Source organism: Salmo trutta, chromosome 34, assembly GCF_901001165.1.
Source record: "Salmo trutta chromosome 34, fSalTru1.1, whole genome shotgun sequence".
Classification (NCBI taxonomy): Eukaryota; Metazoa; Chordata; class Actinopteri; order Salmoniformes; family Salmonidae; genus Salmo; species Salmo trutta.
This window is the reverse complement of record NC_042990.1, coordinates 31,141,033-31,167,113: the sequence shown is the minus strand read 5'-3', so window position 1 is coordinate 31,167,113 and position 26,081 is coordinate 31,141,033. Positions and strand designations below refer to the sequence as shown.

Genomic DNA, 26,081 nt, shown 5'->3' with positions numbered 1-26,081 from the left:
AATTTGGGTACAAAATAATACAGTGGGGATTGTGATGAGGTATTTTAAAACTTTTAAATCCAGTTTCTTCTGCTCCCTTTAAAACACACACACACACACACGCACACACACATACGCACCCACACAAAGGTTTGTTCCTAAGTCCTACAGGTTGCATAGTATTGTAGGAAAGAAAGAACAAACACAACAGGGAATCTTTTAGGAATATATTTCTGATTCAAATAGCTTTCAAACAAACAGCTGGTCACTTTGTGCATTTTACAAAACACTGTTTTTGTTTTCTTTGAAATAACGCCACACAAAGCACTTAGATGTCGAGAGCCAAACACAAGCGAAACAAAAGAACCAAAAACAGCGCTTGAAACATTTCACATCTATTACACACACAAACTCTGCTGTCATGTTGACATGGGCACAGGACAACATGACCATGAAGATACTAAATATACAGAAATATTAATCTTCCTCCAAATTAAAATAAAAACCTTAACATGGTATTCATATCCACAACAAATAAACCTCAAAAGATGGATGGATCAAAACCTTTTTTAAATCCACTTCACAGTGGTTAAAGCCTTCTCTGGTATCAAACAGACAGAATTAGCTCTTAGAGATCTCATCAAATGGCCTTCTTCTAACTTTTCAAACTGATTGTCACCGTGTCAAATCTTCCATGCTGGCCCGACATCAGCAAAGACACTGGAAGCAGTATTAACATTGGCGTAAGTGTAAAGATTTACTTTATCTTGGCCTAATAGAATTTGAAGATGTAAAATAAATTAGATTGGCACAATTAACTGTATTGTCCCCAAAAGAAAATGTGTCTTCGACATTCAGGTCCAGACTAGTCTGCAATGGGTCTGGGCACCTGGGGCCTCATTTATAAATGGCATTGTATGCACAATTTAGGATTAAATCTGTGTGTACAAATCTTTTTATAAATGAGGCCCCTGGTTGTCATCGGTACTGAAGTACCTGTACCTGTCTACAGTAACATACTGCTACACTATTTCCAGATCAGGGCTGCTCCAGAGCCGTTCTTCCTTTCTGAGAGCCCCTGGAGTTAAATCCTAGCAGATGTCTATCTTTAAAAAACATGTGAAGATGGGATTAATCTGGACATCAGAAGGCCCCAAGGCTCATGGATCACTATCTGCATTTTACACACTGATAAACACACACACACGCACGCACGCTCGCACGCACGCACGCACACACACACACACATCTCCTTTAACTCAATACAAAGCAGTGTGCTGAGCCATTTCATTCAATTTCAATGGTTTTCAGTGTCCATTCTAGAAATCAATTTTGGTTGTGCAATTTACAAAGGAACACATTTGAAGGTTAAAATTAAAATTTCTATGAAACAGAAGGTGCTTGTTGAGGAGACCACCTGCATGCAGTGACGGTAAACAAGAGATTGTGTTTCTATTCCTGACTCCGTAAGACAGCCTTTGTCACACAAAACCAAAATCACACTCCTAAAAATTTGCCTGCGCTACCAGATTAGCTAAGAGCAAAGGATTCCACATTACACTTTCTGAAATGCCTCAATGACTTTAATTCAGGATCCAAGAGCATGATAATTTAAGGGCATGATATATTACAGATGTAGGATCTTAATTTGATTTTAACTTTCCTGGGGTTTAAAATCAAATATTATATAATCAAATTATATTTGTCACGAGGCTTCTGAAGTTTGTAATTTCCATTTAGAAATGTCAGACTTGATTTATCCTTACAAAAAATGTATCAACCCCGACCAATTTTTTTAAAATTCATTATAAGCCATGTAAAAATGTACATTTCCTGTTGCTGCAGGATTATTTTCCTGCTGTAGCAAACTGGCTCAAATTAAAATCCTACATCTGTAGGTGAATGAAAATACACATTCTGTAGTATTCACCACAAGAGAGTTGTTTGAATAGCCCTCAGTTAGAACGATTTAACAGATTCTGTACAATGGAAGGAAAATGCTTCTTCGAGGTAATCATGTTTTCAATTTAGATAATTGTATTGAAAATTATAATTGTTGAGATAGCAACACTGTGCAGGTAGCCTTAATTATTTACTCATTTTCTCTCCTCATTCCCTGTTATTTCTATTCATAAACGATTTGACAAAGAAAATACATTTGAACATATTTAAATGTTCTTAATTTAAGCACAAAACATAACATAATGATCCTTCGGTAACCATACAAGCTTCACTTTAGACCTTTTGGCAAATGGACACGGCAAACAATAGACAGGCTATTTCACTGAAATAGTCTCCCCTCTAGAGCCATGTGGTACTCAAAATGGCTTCTAAATGCGTTACCTATGTCATTCAATACCTTACTTTTATTTTAAGTTAATCAATCCTTTTTACTCTCTCTCTTTTGAGCCCATATCAAGGCGTTCTGTATCTTCTGCATTCTTTAAATCCAGGCCTTGTGACAAACACCACAAGAACAGTCAGCAGCTGTGCTAACAGCAAAGCAGTCTGGCGGAGCAAACTGGCTTCACAGGACAGATAGCAGGTATTTAAAGAACAAGTCGTTGACAAGAACAAAAACATTTAGTCCGAAAAATAGAATCTTCTAAAACACCCTTTGACACTTTTAAAGTGAAACTGGTGAAACAAATATGTACAGGATTCCAGAGCTTAGGTACAGGGAGCCTTTGTCAGCCTTTGATCTCACGTGTCATGGACACTGTCGGTCGCTTCAGTGTTGGATTCAGTTTCTCGCAGAGCATGCCTATGGCAGCCAAACCCACACACCCTTTGGTATAGACGAAGCAACAATACAGTTTCATAATCATCATCAACATCATCATCATCACCATCATCCTCAACGTCCCCATGATGTGTAGGAAGAGCTCCACAAATAGCAGCCACAAATAGCAGCTTTAGGACGTGCCACATTTCAAACTCGGCTCCCATTTCATGTATATCTTATAATGTTTTTAAAATCAGCCACAGCAGCAGCAATGTCATGTAAAGAAGCATCAGCCATCGTTGGCCAAGTCATGGGAGAGATACTGTATCACTGTATCACTGTCCAGCCACACACTGTCTTCTCCTTCACAGTCTGGGGCTTACCCCCTCGTTCTGTCTCTGAGATGTATAACCGTGGCGGGGACCGCTGGGAAACTTTTTCATGTTAGATAGCAGAGAAACGTCTCCATCTTGATTTCTCTACTAACTCTTCTCTCCTCCCACACTCAGACTGCCTCCCGCTTGTCAGGCCTACGTCTCCCCTGTCTTAAGAGCCACCAGCTCAGAGTCCTCAGAGGTGTGTCTGCCGTTTAAGTGTTCGCTGTTGCAGTCGTGGTGGTACATGAAGGCAGGCACCTCAGTGATGGATGTGGCGGTGTAGGAGGTAGAGCGCATGGAGCAGTGGTCCCTACGTCTCTGACCCCACTGGGCCTTATACTGAATCCACTGTCTCTTCAGAGCCGCCTGCACCTGAGAAAAAGGAATATTCATATTATAAACTGTATTCTCTAATCGGTGAGTACACACACAAACGGATAAACACACACACACGGAGCGAGAGACAGAAAGAGAGAGAGAGGGAGGGGGGAGAGAGAAAGGGAGAGAGAGAGAGAAAGAGAGAGAGAAGGAGAGAGAGAGAGAGAGAGAGAGAGAAAGGGAGAGAGAGAGGGTACAACCATATTAAGCCACTCTTGGAGGAGAATGGAAGTACATAAAAACTTCTTCATTATTAAAATCGCTGTGTTTCAGCTGTTGCCTTCATCAGGGTTTTACAGACACACAGAGAGACTCATTAGGCATGGACAGGTCAACAGCAAAAAGACACATGGTCTGTTTGTACCTCACTGTCACCTCACAGCATTTTAGTACCTCACTGTCTCCTCACAGCAATTTAGTACCTCACTGTCTCCTCACAGCAATTTAGTACCTCACTGTCTCCTCACAGCAATTTTGTACCTCACTGTCACCTCACAGCATTTTAGAACCTCAATGTCACCTCACAGCATTTTAGTGCACAACCACACATTTTCATCAATATGCATGATCATTGAATCAATGTAATGTGACTGAGCTCAAGAAATGTGGATTCGTATGATAAATGTTAATGACAGTTTTTAAACATGAATTTGTCAAGAAACAGAATTGAATCACAATTTAGGCTCCCATTTCCTGTGATCAATTGAAGGATAATACCTTCTTCCTTACTGAGTTTAGTGCAGGTAGAGTAGATTGATGAATTTACGCTCACTTATCTGCTGTTCCTCTTTTGAAAATCACCAAGTTAGTAAATTATACATTATGAGCGTATGAAATTATTCAGCACAGCACGAATCTGATTAAGAAAAAAATGAAAACCGGAGAATTATCTTGTGTGATAACTTTATTCTGCATGAATGAGCATGCAGTCTAAAAATGGAAAGCAAAGCAGTGTTTGTGTCACGTCCTGACCATAGTAAGATGTTATTTTCTATGGTAGAGTAGGTCAGGGCGTGACAGGGGGTGTTTTGTGTTTTTCTATGTTTTCTATATCTATGTTTAGTTCTAGTTTTCTATTTCTATGTTGTTGTTTTTTAGGATGATCTCCAATTAGAGGCAGCTGGTCCTCGTTGTCTTTAATTGGAGATCATACTTAAGTAGGGTTTTTTTCCACCTGTGTTTGTGGGTAGTTGTCTTCTGTTTAGTTTATGTACCTGACAGAACTGTGAGCTGATCATTTTCTCTTTTGTTATTTTCTTTAGTGTTCTGAGTTTAAATACATTTCATCATGAGCACTCAATAAGCTGCGCTTTGGTGCCCTCTCTACGACAGTCGTTACAGTTTGACATAGTTCTCTCAGAAGAACAGCCTGAGCCAGCACAGGGAACATCTAATTCCTGAACAATGCCACACTAATTACTGAGTGAAAATGAGGACAGGACACACTGCACTCTCCCATGATCTAATGATGCAGAGCATATCAACAACTAGCATTGAAAAACAAGTAAAAATGACATTCGCCTGTCTTCTTTTCAGTCTGCCGTTTTTTCTCATGCTTTTGAATACTAGTTGTTCCTGCCAAAACCAGCACCAGGACCTAGAGACACACTGCTGTGCACAGGATTTCACTTTTCTTTTTATAAACTACTTGTACTCTGGTCCAATGTAGTGCACTATATAGGGAATAGGGTGCAATTTCAGACGCAACCTAGAAAACATAACAATAAGTACTACTTTTTTCCTCATTGGTGTAACTTGACAAAGAGTTATTCAACAGACTGTGTAGCTAGTGCTGAGTCCCAAATGACACCCCTATTCCCTTTATATTGCACTACTTTTGACCACAGCCCTTAGGGAAAAAGGTGCCCATAGAGAATGTATGGAATAGGGTGTCAATTGGGACACAAGCTAGATCTAGGCAGTTTGGCCCCAGAATCAAATTGTGCAATGAACTCATCTCCAAAAATGAATGTCCCAAATTAGGAGACAGTAAAAGCCATTATACTGCAAAGCAAACAAACATTCCCTTACTGTGTCAATGCATCTTTTATCCCCCCCGACACTGAATCGGTTCTTCGGACACGTCAAACTTGGTTTACGAGGGCCGATGGAGATGCTGATGGGGCCTGGTTGCTCACGCATGAGCTAATAACTGACCTGTTTTCCCGGCCCAGAAATCATTTCCTACGTATAAAATATTACTAAACACTGCGCCTGATGATGAACGAACGCTGTGTTCATTCGCTGTTTTTGTCAGTGCCAGATTCGACCTCATGCTGTGTATTCAAATAAGGTCTCTGTTTTTCTGGGTGTGTGCATTGTTTTTCTTTCTACATTCTCAAGTGAAGAAAATGCTCAGTCGCTCTTTCTCCTGGTCTGGCCTCAGACTGGCCAAGCAGTACCTGATGCAACTCCTGACCTATCAGATGTATTCTCTCAATGTATTTTATTAACTGACTGGGTGGGTGGGCCTATGCTAAAACCTCTGGCCGTTCTGGATCACAGCATCTACAATATGACCTAAAAACAAGTCTGAATGGTCTCTTAAAAAAAAAAAAAAACCAGCAATGTCCTTAAAAATTCAAAAGTTCAAGTTTGTGTCGGTGACTCTAGATTATGGACATCCCCTGTCAGACAGCAAACAACTGCAGGCTGAGGTGAGTGAGCGACAGACAGACAGGGTGGATGATTCGCCCCAGAGAGGTTCAAGTGTCTGAGGCATTTCTAAGGCTTGTCTTCCTTCCACTTCATCTGAGATGGTCCTAGTGCTGTTGCCTCTGCTACTGTACAGGAGTCAGCTGACTCCATAGATTCAGCGCTAAACACTAATTGGTGACAACTCTATCGCCATGGGCCACTCGTCAATGTATGAGCCCCCGGGTTCAATCCCCGGCATCTCCACAATTGTTTGGGGCGGCAGGTAGCCTAGTGGTTAGAGTGTTGGGCCAGTAACCGAAAGGTTGCTGGATCAAATCCCTGAGCTGACAATGTAAAAATCTGTCGTTCTGAACAAGGCAGTTAACCCACTGTTCCCTGGCAGGTCGTCATTGTAAATAAGAATTTGTTCTTAACTGACTTGACTAGTCAAATAAAAAAAAAATCGAATAAAAAATCAATGTGTTATCAGGTACACAAGATGGCTGTCTGTTGACTTGGAAATGGTGTGCATGATGGGACAGAAATGCCACCAGGCAGTGATGAGCTGTTTCATTGGGGTCTGACTCAACATGGCCAATTAAAACTGTACTTTGCCAGAGGTTCAATTAAAGCTGTACTTCAGAGGTTCAATTAAAGCTGTACTTTACGTAAGGGTTCTTTAGAGGTTCTATTAAAATGGTACTTTACCTAAGGGTTCTTTAGAGGTTCTATTAAAATGGTACTTTACCAAAGGGTTCTTCAGAGGTTCAATTAAAACGGTACTATACCAACAACAAAAAAATGTACCTAAGGGCTCTTCAGAGGTTCAAGCTTAAACTGTTACTGTATACTGTACCTCAACAAACAAATTATATAAGAGTACAACTGAATGGGAAGTTGCTGGTTTCCACAGAGTGAAGAAAGATATCCTGTGTGTTGTGTGTTGTGTTAGTACAGTAGTGCTTACCTCGCCATTGAAAAAGCAGAATATCGTTGCCACTAGTAATCCCTGGAGGGAAAACAAGACAATCACACACTCTTAGAAAAAAAGTTGCTATCTAGAGCCTAAAATGGTTCTTTGGCTGTCCCCATAAAATATTTTTTTTTGGTTCCATGTAGAATCCTATAAAGAGAGTTCTACCTGGAACCAAAAATGATTCGACCTGGAACCAAAAATGATTATTTTATGGGGACAGCCGAAGAACCCTTTTGGAACCCTTTTTTCTAAGAGTGTACCTTATGTCAGATCAGAGCTGTTCAGGACTGTTCTGCTAGCATACAATCAATTGCCTTACATACATGGTAATGCATTAATATACGCATGATGTAGTCATTACCTGGTAATGCATTAATAAAGTCATTACCTGGTTATGCATTAATAAAGTCATTGCCTGGTAATGCATTAATATATGCATGATGTAGTCATTACCTGGTAATGCATTAATAAAGTCATTTTCTGATAATACATTAATATAGATATGAGCTAGTAATGCATTAATATATGCATGATGTAGTCATTATCTGGTAATACATTAATATAGATATTACCTGGTAATGCATTAATCTAAGCATGATGTAGTCATAAATATTATCTGGTAATGCATTAATATAAGCATGATGTAGTAATAAAGATGACATGTAATGCATTAATATAAGCATGATGTAGTCATTATCTGGTAATACATTAATATAGATATTACCTGGTAATGCATTAATATAAGCATGATGTAGTCGTAGCGATCAGTTTCCTTACCTGGTAATGCATTAATATACGCATGATGTAATCATAGCGATTACCTGGTAATACATTAATATATGCATGATGTAGTCGTAGCCGTCAGTTTCATTACCTGGTAATGCATTAATATAAGCATGATGTAGTCATAGTGATTACCTGGTAATGCATTAATATATGCATGATATAGTCATAGCGATCAGTTTCATTACCTGGTAATGCATTAATATATGCATGATGTAGTCGTAGACCTCCCCCGCCAGACGGTTCTCTGGCCTCCAGGGGAAGATGACAAACTGGATGCCCAGGAGAGGGACCAGGATCAGGGTAGCTCTCACTGCCTTCATGTACATGTTAGACTCTGCCCGGTGGGTGTCCCTCAGCTTGGTAACCAGCACCCGCACGATGTTCAGCAAGAAGAACAGATTCACCTAGGAAAGAGGAGAAAGAAGGGATTTTATAAACGGCTGAAAATGGTTGCTGTGTCTGAAAGGGCTGCAACCTAATCTGATTATAATAATTTTGTCTAAACAATGGAAGTCTAAACACCAGCATAGGACACCATTTGCTTTGGTTGATGTGTTGCACATTCAACAGTATAACAATACATGATTTTTGGTCCAATGATGGCTACCTACGTATTAAGTTTTGATCTAGAAGATCATCCATGTACCATTATGTTCTACCTGGAACCAAATGGGTTCTACCTGCCACCTATAATAGTTCTTCAAGGATTCTGCTATGGGGACATCTAAATAACTTTCTAAGGTTCTAGAGTGTAGGATGTAGCTTACGAGCAGCGCTGCCATGATGGGCCCGTGGACCACGTAGAGCAGGTGGGTCTCAACACTCATCCAGCAGCTACAGGAAGGAGAAACATTCTCCGTCACACAAGTCTACAAACGGACAATGAATTCTTCTTCTTCTCCTTCTACATCTGTTTACTGCAGCTTACCACACAGCTGCTCTGTTTATTTACAATACTAGTGCAGAGGACCATCACTCACTTGTCATCAAAATACTTCTTCCTCGCTACGGCATGGATAGATGCAGGCACTAAGGGAAACCCTGGAAACCAGAAGACAGACTCTGTAAGGACATCTGCAAAATGTCAATTCATCAATTCATGAATCAATCAATGAATGATGTTGTGTGTATTATGACGTAAACAGCTATAATGTGGTTATTACAGTAATTAGTATGTAATTCCTCAGTTATAAGAGTAACTTCTTGTATATCTTCTGTATTTTCTATAGAAGAGGTTAAAGGGGAAGTTCACTGAAAATACAAATGAACATGAACACAGCTAAGGTAAGTGGAGAAATCATGTTTATTTGTATTTTGAGTCAACTATCGCTTTACGGCTGTTAAGCAGCATTTAAATATCCTTTAAGGTAAAGATACCTGGCAGAGCAGACAGCCAATGGAAGCCCTTCCTAATTCAAAACAAGCTTATACTATCCTACAGGTGTAGGATCTTAATTTGACCTATATTGTCACAGCAAAATAATCCTGGAGCAACAGGATTTGAACGTTTAGTCCATAATGTTGCTTGATCGGTGGTTAGGCTATTAGCTGGCCAACAGTAGGAAACATGAAAAGTACAATACTGTTACAGTAATATAACCGTGTGTTAGTGTGGGTTTTCAGTGGATTTATGTAAATCACGAAGCTGTGGTGTAGGAAATTTGTTGGCAATAAAAGTGATCAAATTAAGATCATCCTCATCATGTTGTCCGCTACAAGCTGAACAAGAACAAACCCACACTGAGCAATTTCCTCTAATAATCCAGTCTTGTTAAATCCTTCTCCATTAACAACACAACCATACCAGTGTTTTTTGGGGGTTTCATCTTAGCTGGGCCATAAACAGATTAAACAGATAAATCCGAGCAGCGGGTCCGTTTAGAAGTGATTTATCAAGGCCCTACGGCCATATTGGCTACAGATGGACTAGCTGGATGTCCTCCATCCATTCCTCGGGGTGGCTGTGTGAAAGACACTGTAGCTTCGGCCCCAAGGTTATATCACGGCATCTTTAATAATGGCCGACCATTCACAGTTATCGTATCACTTATCGGATAGGCAGGGCTCATATTATAACACATCACTCCTCCTTTAAACAGAGGGGAGAACAGAGCAGACAGCATGTTAACAGCGGCTATCCAATAGGAAGAGCTACTAAAGCTGTCAATCTGATACAGGGTTTGGTGGGGTTGACACACAGGGAGTGTCGCAGTTAACAGTGACCTCAGGGTTGTCTCTGATCCTGTGTCCCGACACAGATTGTGTCCCATTGTGTTGTGTGACACACAAGCTGATCTACGTGTGATTCAGCGATGGTGGGAGCTGTTTACAATGTTATTTTATTTCTACAGTGAGTACAGGGTGATGAAATATGAAGATAGGCTATGAATCATGATATAAGAGCGCAGAGGCCTCCAAGGCTAGGTGAGTTTATGGTTTTGAACACACTATAACATGCAACAGGCTGCTATAAAGACTTATTGCTGTATCATGTTACCTCAGACGTCATTAGAATTAGATGGTGAAATACATGACCCAAAAACAGATGGGCAAGTTCACAAGGTTATGAGTTCAATTCCAGCGAGGACGACATAAAGGTGAAAAACCTACATCTGGTTTATCCATTGAATAGCTAAACAACTGCAGAATACATATAATGTAACATGTTCAAACGTAAAATAAAGCGTTAACAAATGGAATAATTATCACTGAGTATCATGACTAGCCATCAAGTGAATCATTTAATTACTGTCTGAGAATGCTGTTTTGGCAGATGGGGAGGAGAGGAAGTATGTACACTACCGGTCAAAAGTCCAGGTAACTAACTCATGAAGCTTTTTGAGAGAATGCCAAGAGAGTACAAAGCTGTCATCAAGTGGCTTTTTGAAGAATCTCAAATATAAAATATATTTTAGTAGAAAGAAGAGGAAGGGAAGCGCAACTAAGGTACATAATAGTACATTTTGGTAGACAGAAGGTGCTCTTTGAACTGGTCATCAGAAAGAAAAAAGAAAGGAGGACCAAAGCACTCTTCATATAATTCATTAAAATGCCTTTATTTGCATGGCATGTTCAATAGAAACGAAATCCGACGCGTTTCGGCTGCATGGCCTTCGTCAGGGAGTACAAAGAAATAATACAATGTCCTCTTTTGAACAGCTTTTCAAATTAGCCCTAATTTGAAGAGGGAATGGTTACAAAATTGACCATGATAGCTTGTTGGTGATGTGGACACCAAGGAACATAAAGGTCTCAACCTGCTCCACTGCAACCCTGTCGATGAGAATGGGGACGTGTTCGGCACTCCTTTTCCTGTAGTCCACGATCATCTCCTTTGTCTCCTAATTTGGGTAAATAAAAACCCCTATTACGCATTCCTGCGCATGTCTCCCGATCCCTTTATACCAATGTGACAAATGGGCTTTGAGCACACTATTATATTGAACGCTGAGCTGTAGTCAATGAACAGCATTCTCACGTAGGTGTTCCTTTTGTCCAGGTGGGAAAGGGCAGTGTTGAGTGCAATAGAGATTGCGTCATCTGTGGGTCTGTTGGGGTGGTATGCAAATTGGAGTGGGTCTAGGGTTTCCATGACGATAGTGTTGATGTGAGCCATGACCAGCCTTTCAAAGCATTTCGTGGCTACAGACGTAGTCATTTAGGTAGGTTACCTTGGTGTTCTTCGGCACAGGGCCTATGGTGGTCTGCTTGAAAAATGTTGGTATTACAGACTCGGACAGGGACAGTTTGAAGATGTCAGTGAAGACACTTGCCAGTTGGTCATCGCATGCTCGGAGTACACGTCCTGGTAATCCGTCTGGCCCTGCGGCCTTATGAATGTTGACCTGTTTAAAGGTCTTGCTCACATCGGCTATGGCGAGATTGATCACACAGTTGTCCGGAACAGCTCTCATGCATGCTTCAGTGATGCTTGCCTTGAAGTGCACATAGAAGTCGTTTAGCTCGTCTGGTAGGCTTGTGTCACTGGGCAGCTTGAGGCTGGGCTTCCCTTTGTTGTCCGTAATAGTTTGCAAGCCCTGCCACATCCGACGAGCGTCTGAGCCGATGTAGTAGGATTCAATCTTAGTCCTGTATTTTATGCTTTGCCTGTTTGATGGTTCATCTGAGGGCATAGCGGGATTTCTTATTAGCGTCTGGGTTAGAGTCCCGCTCCTTGAAAGCGGCAGCTCTTACCTTTAGCTCAGGGTGGATATTGCCTGTAATCCATGGCTTCTGGTTGGGGTATGTATGCATGGTTACTGTGGGGACAACGTCATCGATGCACTTATTGATGAAGCCAGTGACTGATGTGGTGTACTCCTCAATGCCATCGGATAAATCCCGGAACATATTCCAGTCTGTGCTAGCAAAACAGTCCTGTAGCTTAGCATCTGACCACTTCCGTATTGAGCGAGTCACTGGTACTTCCTGCTTTAGTTGTTGCTTGTGTGCAGGAATCAGGAGGGTAGAATTATGGTCAGATTTGCCAAACGGAGGGCGAGAGAGAGTTTTGTACCTGCCTCTGTGTGTGGAGTAAAGGTGGTATAGAGTTTTTCTTTTCTCTCTCTGGTTGCACATGTAATTTGCTGATAGAAATGAGGTAAAATGGATTTAAGTTTCTCTGCACTAAAGTCCCCGGCCACTAAGAGCGCTGCCTCTGGATGATTTTGATGGGAGTGGACCCTCTCGCTTCGACTATTAGTCTCTGCAATTAACCTTTTGCATTGCTTCAATTGCTGGCTATAACTAATGCAGAATTGCATACAATTTAGAGTTTGTTTTTTGTTTTAAAGGGAGTCAGATGAACTTGCGGATACCATTTTTATGTCTCTGCGTCCAGTATGTAGGGAGTTAGAGGTAGCTTTGTGAGCCAATGCTATCTAGCGTTAGCGCAATGATTGGAAGTCTACCGGAACAGCTAGCATAAGTAGAAAAATGCCTTAATTGCCCAAATCTCACACTATCTCTTTAAGCCCTGATCTGTGGTTAAGGCGGGTAGTAAGACTCACCCCAGCCTAGGAGGTAGTACCAGTGTAGGTGCTGCTCCTCGGCGAACACAGCCACCACAATGAGCGTGTGCAGATAGATCCCCTCACACAGCATCCAGAAGTAGTTACAGCCCAGCATGTACATGTGGAAGAAGTGCAACACCTTACAGCCAACCTGCAGGGGATTAGAATCACAGAGATTCACACAGAGACGACAACAACAACATCAAATAACAATAACAACAACAGAAAGCCCAACGCCCAACCAGCTCTGACACGCTTCAATGGGGCAGATGTCTGTGTGTTGTTGTGAGTCTGGATGACCAGATAGTTACCAACAATGACAAGAAACTGCCATGTGGGGAATCGTAAGTGACTCGTTTAATTTTGTTCTTGATAAGATGTCTTGTTTTGAGGTGTTTTGACTGATCAATGCTAATATGGCTCAAATTCGTTAGCTAGCTAACCCAACAACTGTAACGATATATTTGAGACAACAAGTGCTCATTGTGCACATTTATTTATGTTTTCAATAAACATTGAAAAAAATATATAGTTTACATGTTGTCAACAATCTAGGCCAACCAGAATGTTTTGCCCTATAGTTGCACACGCATCGGTTTTGTTGCTAAATAATCAACCTGTCTATAGGGAATATGGTTCCACTTGGGACGGTCCCATATAGATTCATTGACTCCTCTAGGTGTTGAGATTTGTGGATCTCAGCACTCTGTCTCGGAACATGTGTGCTGATCTGATTAGACAATTCTGGCATTGGTAGCAGCTACATTTACATTGACATACAAGTACAGCACCAGTTAAAAGTGTGGACACACCCAGTCATTCAAGGGTTTTTCTTGATTTGTACTATTTTCTACATTGTATAATAATAGTGAAGACATCAAAACCTGGAAATAACACATATGGAATCATGTAGTAACCAAAAAAGTGTTAAACAAATCAAAATATATTTTAGATTCTTCAAACTAGCCACCCTTTGCCTTGATGACAGCTTTGCACACTCTTGGCATTCTCTCAACCAGGTTCACCTGGAATGTTTTTCCAACAGTCTTGAAAGAGTTCCCACATATGCTGGGCACTTGTTGGCTGCTTTTCCTTCACTCTGCGGCCAACTCATCCCAAACCATCTCAATTGGGTTGAGGTCGGGTGATTGTGGAGGCTAGGTCATCTGATGCAGCACTCCATCACCCTCCTTCTTGGTCAAATAGCCCTTAAACAACCTGGAGGTGTGTTGGGTCATTGTCCTGTTGAAAAACAAATGATAGTCCCACCAGGTGGGATGGCGTATCGCTACAGAATGTTGTGGTAGCCATGCTGGTTAAGTGTGCCTTCAATTCAAAATAAATCACTGACAGTGTCACCAGCAAAGCACCTCCACACCATCACACCTCCTCCATGCTTCATGGTGGGAACTACACATGCAGAGATCATCCGTTCACCTACTCTGCATCTCACAATGACATGGCGGTTGGAACCAAAGATCTCAAACTTGGACTCATCAGACCAAAGGACAGATTTCCACCAGTCTAATGTCTAATGTCCATTGCTTGTGTTTCTTGGCCCAAGCAAGTCTCTTATTCTTATTATAAAGGCCTGATTGACACAGTCTCCTCTGAACAGTTGATGTTGAGATGTGTCTGTTACTTGGACTCTTTGAAACATTTATTTGGGCTGCAATTTCTGAGTCAGGCAACTCTGCAGCAGAGGTAACTTTGGATCTTCCTTTCCTGTGGCGGTCCTCATGAGAGACAGTTTCATCATAGCTTAACCCATGGTTTTCGCGACTGCACTTGAAGAAACTTTCAATGTTCTTGAAATGTTCCGGATTGACTGACCTTCATTTCTTAAAGTAATAATGGACTGTTGTTTCTCTTTGCTTATTTGAGCTGTTCTTGCCATAATATGTACTTGGTCTTTTACCAAATAGGGCTATCTTCTGTATACCACCCCTACCTTGTTACAACACAACTGATTGGCTCAAACACATTAAGAAGGAAAGAAATTCCACATATTAACACTTGTTAATTGGAATGCATTCCAGGTGACTACCTCATGAAGCTGGTTGAGAGAATGCCAAGAGTGTGCAAAGCTGTCATCAAGGCAAACGGTGGCTACTCTGAAAAATCAAATATAAAATGTATTTTGATTTGTTTAACACTTTTTTGGTTACTTCAGGATTCCATGTGTTATTTCATAGTTTGGATGTCTTCACTATCATTCTACAATGTAGAAAATAATAAAAATAAAGAAAAACCCTGGAATGAGTAGGTGTGTCCAAACTTTTGACTGGTACTGTATGTCTTCTAGACTCTTGTCCCTGAGGCCCGAATATGCAGAATATGCAGCATACGCAGCCTTCAGAACCTGTCAATCGCTCACAAACTCTTAGCCATACACTGGCCTACTGTTTTCTTGTGGGCCTTCAATGTTGCAGAAATTCTTTGCTCCAGAGCACTCAGGACATCAGACTGGGGTGAAGGTTCACCTTCCAACATGACAACGACCCTTAGCAGATAGCCAAGACAAGGCATGAGTGGCTTCGGGACAAGTCTCTGAATGTCCTTGAGTGTCCCAGCCAGAGCCCGGACTTGAACCCAATCAAACATCTCTGGAGAGATCTGAAAATTGCTGTGCAGTGACGCTCCCCATCCAACCTGACAGCGCTTGAGAGGATCTGCAGAGAAGAATAGAAGAAACTCCCCAAATACAGGTGTGCCAAGCTTGTAGTGTCATACCCAAGAAGCCTCAAGGTTGTAATCGCTGTCAATGGTGCTTCAGCAAAGTACTGAGTAAAAGGTCTGAATACTTAAGTAAATAAAATACTTTTTTAAACCTGTTTTCACTTTGCCATTATGTGGTTTTGTGTGTAGATTGATGAGGACACATTTTAATTTAATACATTTTAGAATAAGGCTGTAACGTAACAATGTAGAAAAAGTGAAGGGGTCTGAATACTTTCCCAATGCACTGTATGTCTCCTCCTCCTCTATGTCTTTTACCCTCCTCCTCCTCTACCCTCATCTACCCTCCTCCTTCTTTACCCTCCTCCTCTACCCTCATTTACCCTCCTCCTTCTTTACCCTCCTCCTCCTCTTCCTTCTCTTCTACCCTCCTCCTCTACCCTCATCAACCCTCCTCCTCCTCTACCCTCATCTACCCTCCTCCTTCTTTACCCTCCTCCTCCTCTTCCTTCTCTTCTACCCTCCTCCTTCCTCGTCTTTCTCTTCCGTCCTCTTCCACCTCCTGCTATTCCTCGGCTTCTCCCTCCCTCCCTCCCTCCCTCCCTCCCTCCCTCCATGACTCCTGGCCCTTACATGGAGTCCAGATGTGCCATTACAAGTATACTGAAATACAGTTCACTCATCACTAAGGTCTGTTGGTGTGATCTAAACACTTCATTTTTCTCACCACTTCATAACCACATTTAACCTCAACTTGAATGCCCAACTGAGGCGTCCAGGCTAATGTAACGGGACAGTCTGTGTGGTTAAGGTACTAATGTCTGACAAAGTGTGTGTCTCATGTCTTTGGCCCAGTCCTTCGTTTGACCTGAGCACTAGGGACCCACTCCTCTCGCTACTGGCAGACTAGGAGTCTCTACTGTGATCCGCCAGAGAGAAAGAACGCTTGTTCCTTTTTGGTCAGAGAGCGCCTAGTCTATTCTCCCAACAGAGTACCACATCCCTAAATCACACATGCAGAACACAGACCGATCCAGTCTAAATTTGGCGCTCCAGAATTTCAACATGTGCAGTATGTGCAACCAACTGTGATGGGATTTTTTTTTGTTCCACCCCTCGAAATCAAGACATGTTGTTTGAGGTGTGAAAGACAAACTGCAATTTAGTTCTCCCGCTTCTCAAAGCAAGCAGATTATAACACATTTAAAACAGATTGGGAAAGATGGTTCCGAGCCAATGCTGCTAGAACATAGCTATTCATATTGTAAGGTCGGGTTAAATAATGATAATCCATGGACACTGCGACTTCAGATATGACTCAAGGTTTAATCAGAGCAACGAAACATCTTCAGTGGACAAATAAAATGAGAAATCATATGAACAGAGAGCTGGCACCTGCTATGGCACCAGAACCTAAACGGAGGAGATATCCCAGCAATCCCTGCTCTATAAACCAGAGCCCTAGCATTCGGTATCAAATGAAACGTTTTCCAATTACATTCCCACAATATTTATTGTCAAAGCTGTCATTCCTTCCTCCCTGTCTGTTGGATCACCAGGGTCAGCTGGTATATCTGAGGAAACAAAAAACCTTCCACTGTGAATATGCCAGATGGATTAGGCTTGAAGTCTGTTTTTCCAGTGAGAACATGATGGTACGGGGAGAGGAGAAGAAGAGAGACTAGAAATCAAACCCAGACGGTAGTTATTTTCTTTGACTGGATAAACTGAAGGACATCTCTAAAGTGATGTACCAATCGAGAGCATGATAACAGGACCTTACTGTGAACATTCAACCAGGAGTTTTTACTAACCATGTGACCTAACCAGGAAAAAACTAACGTATCTACTCAAAGGTTACCCAACTGTAGCCATTTCTCTGGATCAAGAAGATCTCTGACATTTTCTAGCTTGTTTTTAATTATTATTGATACTTTTTGGGGGAACAGAAGCCGGTCGACTCAGTAACTCTGTCTTACACAATACCATAATCAAATCATTTCCTCAAAAGGTGGACAATAAAAATGTCTTATAAAATACAATACTTAAAGCACCAGAAAGGGATGATCCCAGATACAGCAACGCTACATTCCATAGAGGCAGATTTACCATGTTCACCTTAACAGGCCTCAGGATTCAAAGAATTCAGGTCCGACTTAAACTCAACAAGTGGCAACTGTTCAAAAGTCTGACAGAGGACAGAGTCTTTGAGTGCTAAGAGAAGGATAACTCTGGGCTGTCTGTGCACACCACATCAAAGATATGTAAAAAATACTAATATCCTAACGAACACTCTTAAAAAAAACATCTGCACTCCAGTTGATTGAAACTGATAGTAAACTCATTTGGATGAAGTAAAACCGAGCTCGAGGGCTGTGTTATGTTTTAAGAATGAAAAAAAATATTATTTTGAAAAAATCATGCAGTGAAACCCTGAGACTTATCTATCGTCTTCCCCTTAAATTGTTTTCATTTTATTAATGAAATGTGTAAGACTTACTGGATTTTATAGATGAAATGTGTGAGACTTACTGGATTTATAGATGAAATGTGTGAGACTTACTGGATTTATAGATGAAATGTGTGAGACTTACTGGATTTTATAGATGAAATGTGTGACACTTACTGGATTTTATAGATGAAATGTGTGACACTTACTGGATTTATAGATGAAATGTGTGAGACTTACTGGATTTATAGATGAAATGTGTGACACTTACTGGATTTATAGATGAAATGTGTGACACTTACTGGATTTATAGATGAAATGTGTGAGACTTACTGGATTTTATAGATGAAATGTGTGAGACTTACTGGATTTATAGATGAAATGTGTGAGACTTACTGGATTTTATAGATGAAATGTGTGAGACTTACTGGATTTATAGATGAAATGTGTGAGACTTACTGGATTTCTCTCCACTACATCTGTGTTGTTGACCACTGCTATGAGGTAGATGAGGGTAAGGGCGGAGTTGAGGACATAGGAAACGAAGAGGTTCTTATGAAGCGTGATCCTTTGGCAGCTCAGGTTCCTGAGTGAAGACAAACATACAGCATAAATAATAATGTTAACATTTGATATGTGTCTGGCTGCGGTTAACCAAGCAGACATTCACAGAGAGAACTACAATAAACATTGACAAAATGATTGTTATTTATTTTATTAGGATACCTATTAGCTTTTGCAAAAGCAGCAGCTACTCTTCCTGGGGTCCACACAAAACATGACATAATACAGAACAATAATAGACAAGAAAAGCTCAAAAACAGAACTACAGTTGAAGTCGGAGGTTTACATACACTTAGGTTGGAGTCATTAAAACTTGTTTTTCAACCACTCCCCAAATTTCTTGTTAACAAACTATAGTTCTGGCAAGTCGGTTAGGACATCTACTTTGTGCATGACGCAAGTAATTTTTCCAACAATTGTTTACAGACAGATTATTTCACTTCTAATTCACTGTATCACAATTCCAGTCGGTTTACATACACTAAGTTGACTGTGCCTTTAAACAGCTTGGAAAATTCCAGAAAAGTATGTCATGGCTTTAGAAGCTTCTGATAGGCTAATTGACATAATTTGTGTCAATTGGAGGTGTACCTGTGGATGTATTTCAAGGCCTACCTTCAAACTCAGTGCCTCTTTGCTTGACATCATGGGAAAATTATAAGAAATCAGCCAAGACCTCAGAAAATAATTGTAGACCTCCACAAGTCTCGTTCATCCTTGGGAGCAATTTCCAAACGCCTGAAGGTACCACGTTCATCTGTACAAACAATAGTACGCAAGTATAAACACCATGGGACCACGCAGCCGTCACACCGCTCAGGAAGGGGACCACTTTCTGTCTCCTAGAGATGAACGTGCTTTGGTGCGAAAAGTGTAAATCAATCCCAGAACAACAGCAAAGGACCTTGTGAAGATGCTGGAGGAAACAGGTACAAAAGTATCTATATCTTCAGTAAAACAAGTCCTATATTGACATAACCTGAAAGGCCGCTCAGCAAGGAAGAAGCCACTGCTCCAAAACGGCCATAAAAAAAGCCAGACTCCGGTTTGCAATTGCACATGGGGACAAAGATTGTACTTTTTGGAGAAATGTCCTCTGGTCTGATGAAACAAAAATAGAACTGTTTGGCCATAATGACCATCGTTATGTTTGGAGGAAAAAGGGGGAGGCTTGCAAGCCGAAGAACACCATCCCAACTGTGAAGCACAGGGGTAGCAGCATCATGTTGTGGGGGTGCTTTGCTGCAGGAGGGACTGGTGCACTTCACAAAATAGATGGCATCATGAGGTAGGAAAATTATGTGGATATATTAAAGCAACATCTCAAGACATCAGTCAGGAAGGTAAAGCTTGGTTGCAAATGGGTCTTCCAAATGGACAATAACCCCAAGCATACTTCCAAAGTTGTGGGCAAAATGGCTTAAGGACAACAATTTCAAGGTATTGGAGTGGCCATCACAAAGCCTTGACCTCAATCCTATAGAACATTTGTGGGCAGAACTGAAAAAGCATGTGCAAGCAAGGAGGCCTACAAACCTGACTCAGTTACACCAGCTCTGTCAGGAGGAATGGGACAAAATTCACCCAACTTATTGTGGGAAGCTTGTGGAAGGCTACCCGAAACGTTTGACCCAAGTTAAACAATTTAAAGGCAATGCTACCAAATACTAATTGAGTGTATGTAAACTTCTGACCCAATGGGAAAGTGATGAAAGAAATAAAAGCTGAAATAAATCATTCTCTCTGCTATTATTCTGACATTTCACATTCTTAAAATAAAGTGGTGATCCTAACTGACCAAAGGCAGGGACTTTTTACTAGGATTAAATGTCAGGAATTGTGAAAAACTGAGATTAAATGTATTTGGCTAAGGTGTATGTAAACTTCCGACTTCAACTGTATCTACACTTACAATAAGAGCATCGAAATAAAAAAGGTCCTATAGTGAAACAACACTGAGAAAACATACAGAACCATAATATAGCCAAAAGCCAAAAGATAAAGCTGGTAATCATATTTTCTAGTGTGAAAATATTCATGGAATACTGGGGAGTACATAGACTATATAATTTTGACAGTGTACAAAACATGAAGAATACCTTACTAATATTGATTTGCACCCCCTTTTGCCCTCAGAACAGCCTCAATTCGTCAGGACATGGACTCCACAACTGTCAAGCGTTTCACAGGGATGCTGGCCCATGTTGACTCTAATCCTTCCCACACTTGTCTGGATGTCCTTTGGGTGGTGGACCATTCTTGATACACACGGGAAACTGTTAAGCATGGAAAAACCCAGCAGCAGTTCTTAACACAAACTGGTGTGCCTGGCACCTACAACCATACTTTGTTCAAAGGCACTATTTTGTATTGTCCATTCATTCATTCATGTCTCAATTGTCTCAAGGCTTGCAAATCTGTCTTTAACCAGTCTCCTCCCCTTCAGCTACACAGGGATTATAGCTTTCACCTGGTCAGTCTATGTCAAGGAAAGAGCAGGTGTTCCTAATGTTTTGTACACTCAGTGTAAATCGTTAGTATATGAAATATTAAAAATCCATTCACAGCTCATATTTACAGATTACAGTATCTTCTACAAAGCTGGAGGTCTATTATTATTACAATTAGCCATAATAAAACTTGTTTTCATCCTTTCTGCATGTTGCCATAAAAACTGTAAAATTAACATATTTAATCCTAACAAAAATGTTCTGACCTTTGATGTAGTAAACAGGACAATAAATAACATAAACCATTGGAACGACTGGCCCATAATGACTTAGTCAGATGTTTCAGTCGTCTGTGAAATAGGTTAAAACAGAGAGTCATTAGAATGAAATGTCTGAACCAAGGAACCTCATATACTAAATCAAGATTGCCATTGTCGTCAGAGCACGCTGTAAACTGGTATAACAATGGACAATAATTCATAACCTTCTCTCAAGCAACACCAAAGGGGCTGAAATAATTTGCTTTTGTTCACCCATGTTAAATACTAGCACACACAACACCCTATATAGAATCACACCCTAAACAGATTATTAACAACTGTATTTGAGGCCCCATGTGGAGCTTCCTGATTATCACGGATCAGCAGTCATCAAAGCCTCAAAAACATCAAATTATTCTCTTTTCTATCAAAAGTTAGGAAAGTAATGTTTCCAATTTTTCCTCAACCAGGCTTCCTAAAACAAGCAATTGATAACCTTTTACTGCAGTGGGCTAAATCAGGGTCACACAGTCTTTCTTGGTAGTCTTAAACAATCTACATCTACAATCTACATCAGCATCTACTTGAAACAAAAGTATCCACCTCACACACATGGTTATGGGCTTAAACAAGAAGACACCTACACCATGTCAAATATAGAGGTGAAAAGTATTCCATTTTGAGTCTGCATCCCAATATTACACTTTATATACATCACAGAAGACTGAAATATAACAAAACTGTTTGACATAGAAACACTGGACTTTTGGCTGTTTTTTTGTAATTATGTTTATTAATTATGAAATTATGAAAAATATAACATTCCACCCATGAGACCACTAGAGGTCATTTGACTGCAGGAAATGGTGTTTACTGGAGTGAAATAGTGAAAACACTTTGTGTCCAATGTGTGTACACTTCAGCAATCAATGTCCTGTTATCTGTCTCCAGTCATTAGCTAATGTTGCAGTCTTAATGTAAATGTTTATAGAAGAAGGAGATCTCAGAATGGCAGCATTAGTAAGGGTTGTGGGTCGGTAGTGTGTTGGAGAACAAGGCTACCATTAAATGGCCCAACACAAGTAAAAAGACAAAGGAAGTGTCTTAACAGAATATCTTCAAACTAGGATGAGTAGAAAATAGGACAGAATCACTTTCTTTATCCCAAGGTGTTATATTGGGGTATGGATGTTCTCTGGCCACACCTAAACAAGCAACCACATTTAACTTCCTGCCATTTAACTTTCTGGCAGATGAAACCAGGTTTTTAAGCTAAAATGTCCTGGTACTCTGTAAAGTTCATGATGGTCAGATGACATGAAAATAGAGGTCTTTGACCATGCACACCAGTGGCAGGTTTGGCCTTCACAAGAACAATGCATATGCAGAAAATACCTCAGCCCTACTGTACAATATTGTGGTGCATCTTAGATGTTATGTGGCTATTTTGCTTTCACTGGGACTGGGGCTCGTGATATGGTCAACGCAACGACATCATGAACTCTATCAAGTACCAGGCCATTTTTGCAAAAAACCTGGTTGCCTCTGCCAGGAGACTAAAACTTGTCCGCAAGTGAATGTTTCAGAAAGACAATAACCCCAAGCACACATGAAATTCCACAAAGAAATGGTTAATTGACCACAAAATCAACATTTTCAGTCTCTGTGGTTTGAATTGAAGAGGGGGTCCATAAGCACAGATGAAGGATATCAAGGATCTGGAAGGATTCTGTATAGAGGAATGGTCTAGTTCCCTCCCAATGTGTTCTCCAACTCATAAAACATTTCAGAAAAAGGCTCAGTGCCATTATCCTCACAAGGGAAGGTGCTGGAGTATTGAAAACAGGGGATCCAATCAATTTGACCCTTATCTTTGTTTTTTATTACTTGTTAAACAAAATCTCTTTCTCTGAGTAAAATCATGATTAGTATTAGTATAAAATAATATTATTTGTTTAAAAGAATGAGCATTGAATAGCTCAGTATTTGAATGATTTATTTTATACAGGCTTTTTTATTATTCTTTATCTAGGGATCGAATAATTCCGGACAAAACACAACCATTTTTGACAACTGCATCATGTAGGACAGGCTCAGATAACCAAGTGATGCAGTATTTTTTAAGCTAACCCAACTGTATTTTTCCACGGCTAGTCAGAGTATTTTTATTGGCGAGTCCTGGCAGTGCTAAAGTGGAGACCATAAATAAGAAGACAGTGCAGCTGTACCGCATCAAATACCACTGTAAACTGCACATCTGGAAAGTCTAATACAACATTAAGACTTTAACGTTGAAAGAGATCAGCCTTAAATGCATTGCCATGCTTATAAAAGTGATGCTCCCTTAAAATCAATGCTTTGCTTGCTACCTATAAAACTTCATGGAGATAATAATTAGCAGATCGTGTTGGTCTTCCGTTAAAGCTTTACAATGCCAAGAAAGGATGTATTCTATTCTCTTCTTGTCAAGACACAGATACAGAGTAGTTTGAGCGTTTTACTTTTTGCTATTACGATGTGCACCTGCACTCTGTCTTACAGGGTTGGTGTCAATTCGGAACTTCTAAACTTGGCCTAGTTCAATTCAACCCATGAATGGAAATTTGAATTTGAATTGGCCATACTCCACAGGAAGCAGAATTTCAATTGAATTAAAGGAAGCAGAATTTAATTTACACCAATTCAAAGAAATTCAACTGAGACATTAAACATATTCTGTCTCCTTCCTTTGACAAATATTTTGCAAAAAGCTTCTGCATCTTCTAACTAAAGAACACAGATACCATTTCAAATATTATTTTAATTATAACTCAGAGATGTACAGTATTTTGTTTGTAATTTTGTTATTAGATGTTAGGTTGTACTTTCCATTCTGGAGTGAAAGGGGATTATGAATTGTTAACATACAAAATGATCCTAGAATATTTCCAGACCACTGTAATTATTTCAAACTATTTTTTCTGAGGATGAGTTTTAGAAATGCAATGTGTCAAGGACATGTTAAACATAATGTTGGCAACCATACATGATGTCAAAATAAACATGTGCATTTGAATTTTAATGAATTTTCATTGAAATTCAAATTATGCTTTTTCTGGGGGGTGGCCAATTCATGAATTGAATTGGAATCAATTCACAATAGTACTCGTTACATTTGGAATGCACACCTATCAATATAACGTGTTGACACCACTACTGCCTCTGATCTGACGAACCCACTGAACACAAATACTGTGCTTGTAAATGATATCTGAGTGTTGGAGAGTGCCCCTAGCTGTCTGTATTTTATTTGTTTTTAAGAACATTGTGCCATCTGGTTGGCTTAATATCAGGAATTTGATGTATAGCTTTTACTTTTACTCAAGTATGACAATTAAGCACTTTTTCCACCACTGACTGAGCCAAATAACAACTTTTCCAAGTCAGTAGTAGCCAATGTAATGCAGAAATGTTGTTTTGGTTCCTGCAGTTATATCCCCCATAAGGTGTCTTCAAGGATAATGGCCTGAATTAAAAAAGCATGTCAAATAAATGTGATGGTCATACTGCAGGATCATTGCTACTGCAGAAGACTATAGGGACATATTCATACATATCAAACTTTCCTTCACAGTCTGCTTTGGATTATTTGATTGTCATACAGCATTATTATTTTTTGGCTTATTTTTCTGGGAGATGGAGAATATAAAGTTATTGACATACTCTTAACTTTTCAAACTTTTCTTTACAATCTGTTTTTGAAGAACTGATTTTTTTGTAATGACAAATCAGTATTTGACATTATCATGGTAGAGTCAATTGCTTGCACATACGTATTGCTCTGAGGTGATTTCAGAACTTTTCAGTCATCATAACTCTCTCATTTGCTTTGATTTAACCACCTTTACTGACCCCTACTCCATTGAAATTCACCAGCAGTTTTCCTTGATATGCAGTTCCTCCTTAAGTGTGTACTCTCAACCTATATTTAGTAAGATAAATCAGTAGGGATTATCATTAAGGTTGCCCTGCACTTAAATAAGAGCACAGCCAACTCTGCTGAATTCATGTTTCTTTGGTCATGAACTCTTAAATGTACAGGAAATGAATCTGCTTTTAAAGTAGTTACACAGAAATAAGCCAGCATGAAATGAAAAGGACATGAGTATCAGAATGAGTAAAACATTCAGTGACACTGTTACTGCTCCTAAATATGAGTTTCACTAGGGCAGTGTGGAGGTCAAGGTCCATAATCCAATGCAGCTACAGTAACAAACCAAGCTTATTTGCGGACGTTCAGCTTCTAAAAATCTTAACTTGAAATGGTGTATGATAATCAAAATGTCAAATATTCTAAGGCAGAAAACTCATTATAAAATTTAAATAATTGAATCGTTATAAAACAGTCACTCTGAAATGTAATTTTTGTAACATTTTCCGTCACTATTGAAGAATATGTGATCTATCCATTTACAATATATTAGGAAATCCTGAAGAGGGGAAAAAAACTATATTATCCAATCAAAATATCTTCCCTTCAAATGCTACCCAACTCAATCACAGAAAATGACAAATTGGAAACCAGAGTGTTGTGTGGAAATGACAAACACAATCTGTTGAATAGATTTCCCTAAATGTGTGGAAAACGCATTAAGGCTTAATGTGAAGATGACATTTTCACAGGTCTGCACTGCCAGTGTTATCTCAGAGGAAACACACGGCCATCTTTACAATTCAGTTATCTCAGAGGAAACACACGGCCATCTTTACAATTCAGTTATCTCAGAGGAAACACACGGCCATCTTTACAATTCAGTTATCTCAGAGGAA

General features: G+C 40.0%; 1 protein-coding gene across 1 annotated transcript in view; it reads right to left on the bottom strand.

Moving 5' to 3' along the window:
- Nucleotides 1-200: 200 nt before the first annotated feature.
- The window catches only part of calcr (calcitonin receptor), an 81,076-nt gene continuing 55,195 nt past the window's right edge, over nt 201-26,081 (bottom strand). The window contains exons 10-16 of the mRNA XM_029732623.1: nt 18,458-18,584; nt 12,868-13,021; nt 8,839-8,899; nt 8,626-8,692; nt 8,044-8,262; nt 7,064-7,105; nt 201-3,453 (exon numbers count right to left, since the gene is read on the bottom strand). Coding sequence (XP_029588483.1) covers nt 3,235-3,453; nt 7,064-7,105; nt 8,044-8,262; nt 8,626-8,692; nt 8,839-8,899; nt 12,868-13,021; nt 18,458-18,584 — 889 coding nt within the window. The 3' untranslated portion in view covers nt 201-3,234. The remainder of the gene's footprint in view (nt 3,454-7,063; nt 7,106-8,043; nt 8,263-8,625; nt 8,693-8,838; nt 8,900-12,867; nt 13,022-18,457; nt 18,585-26,081) is intronic.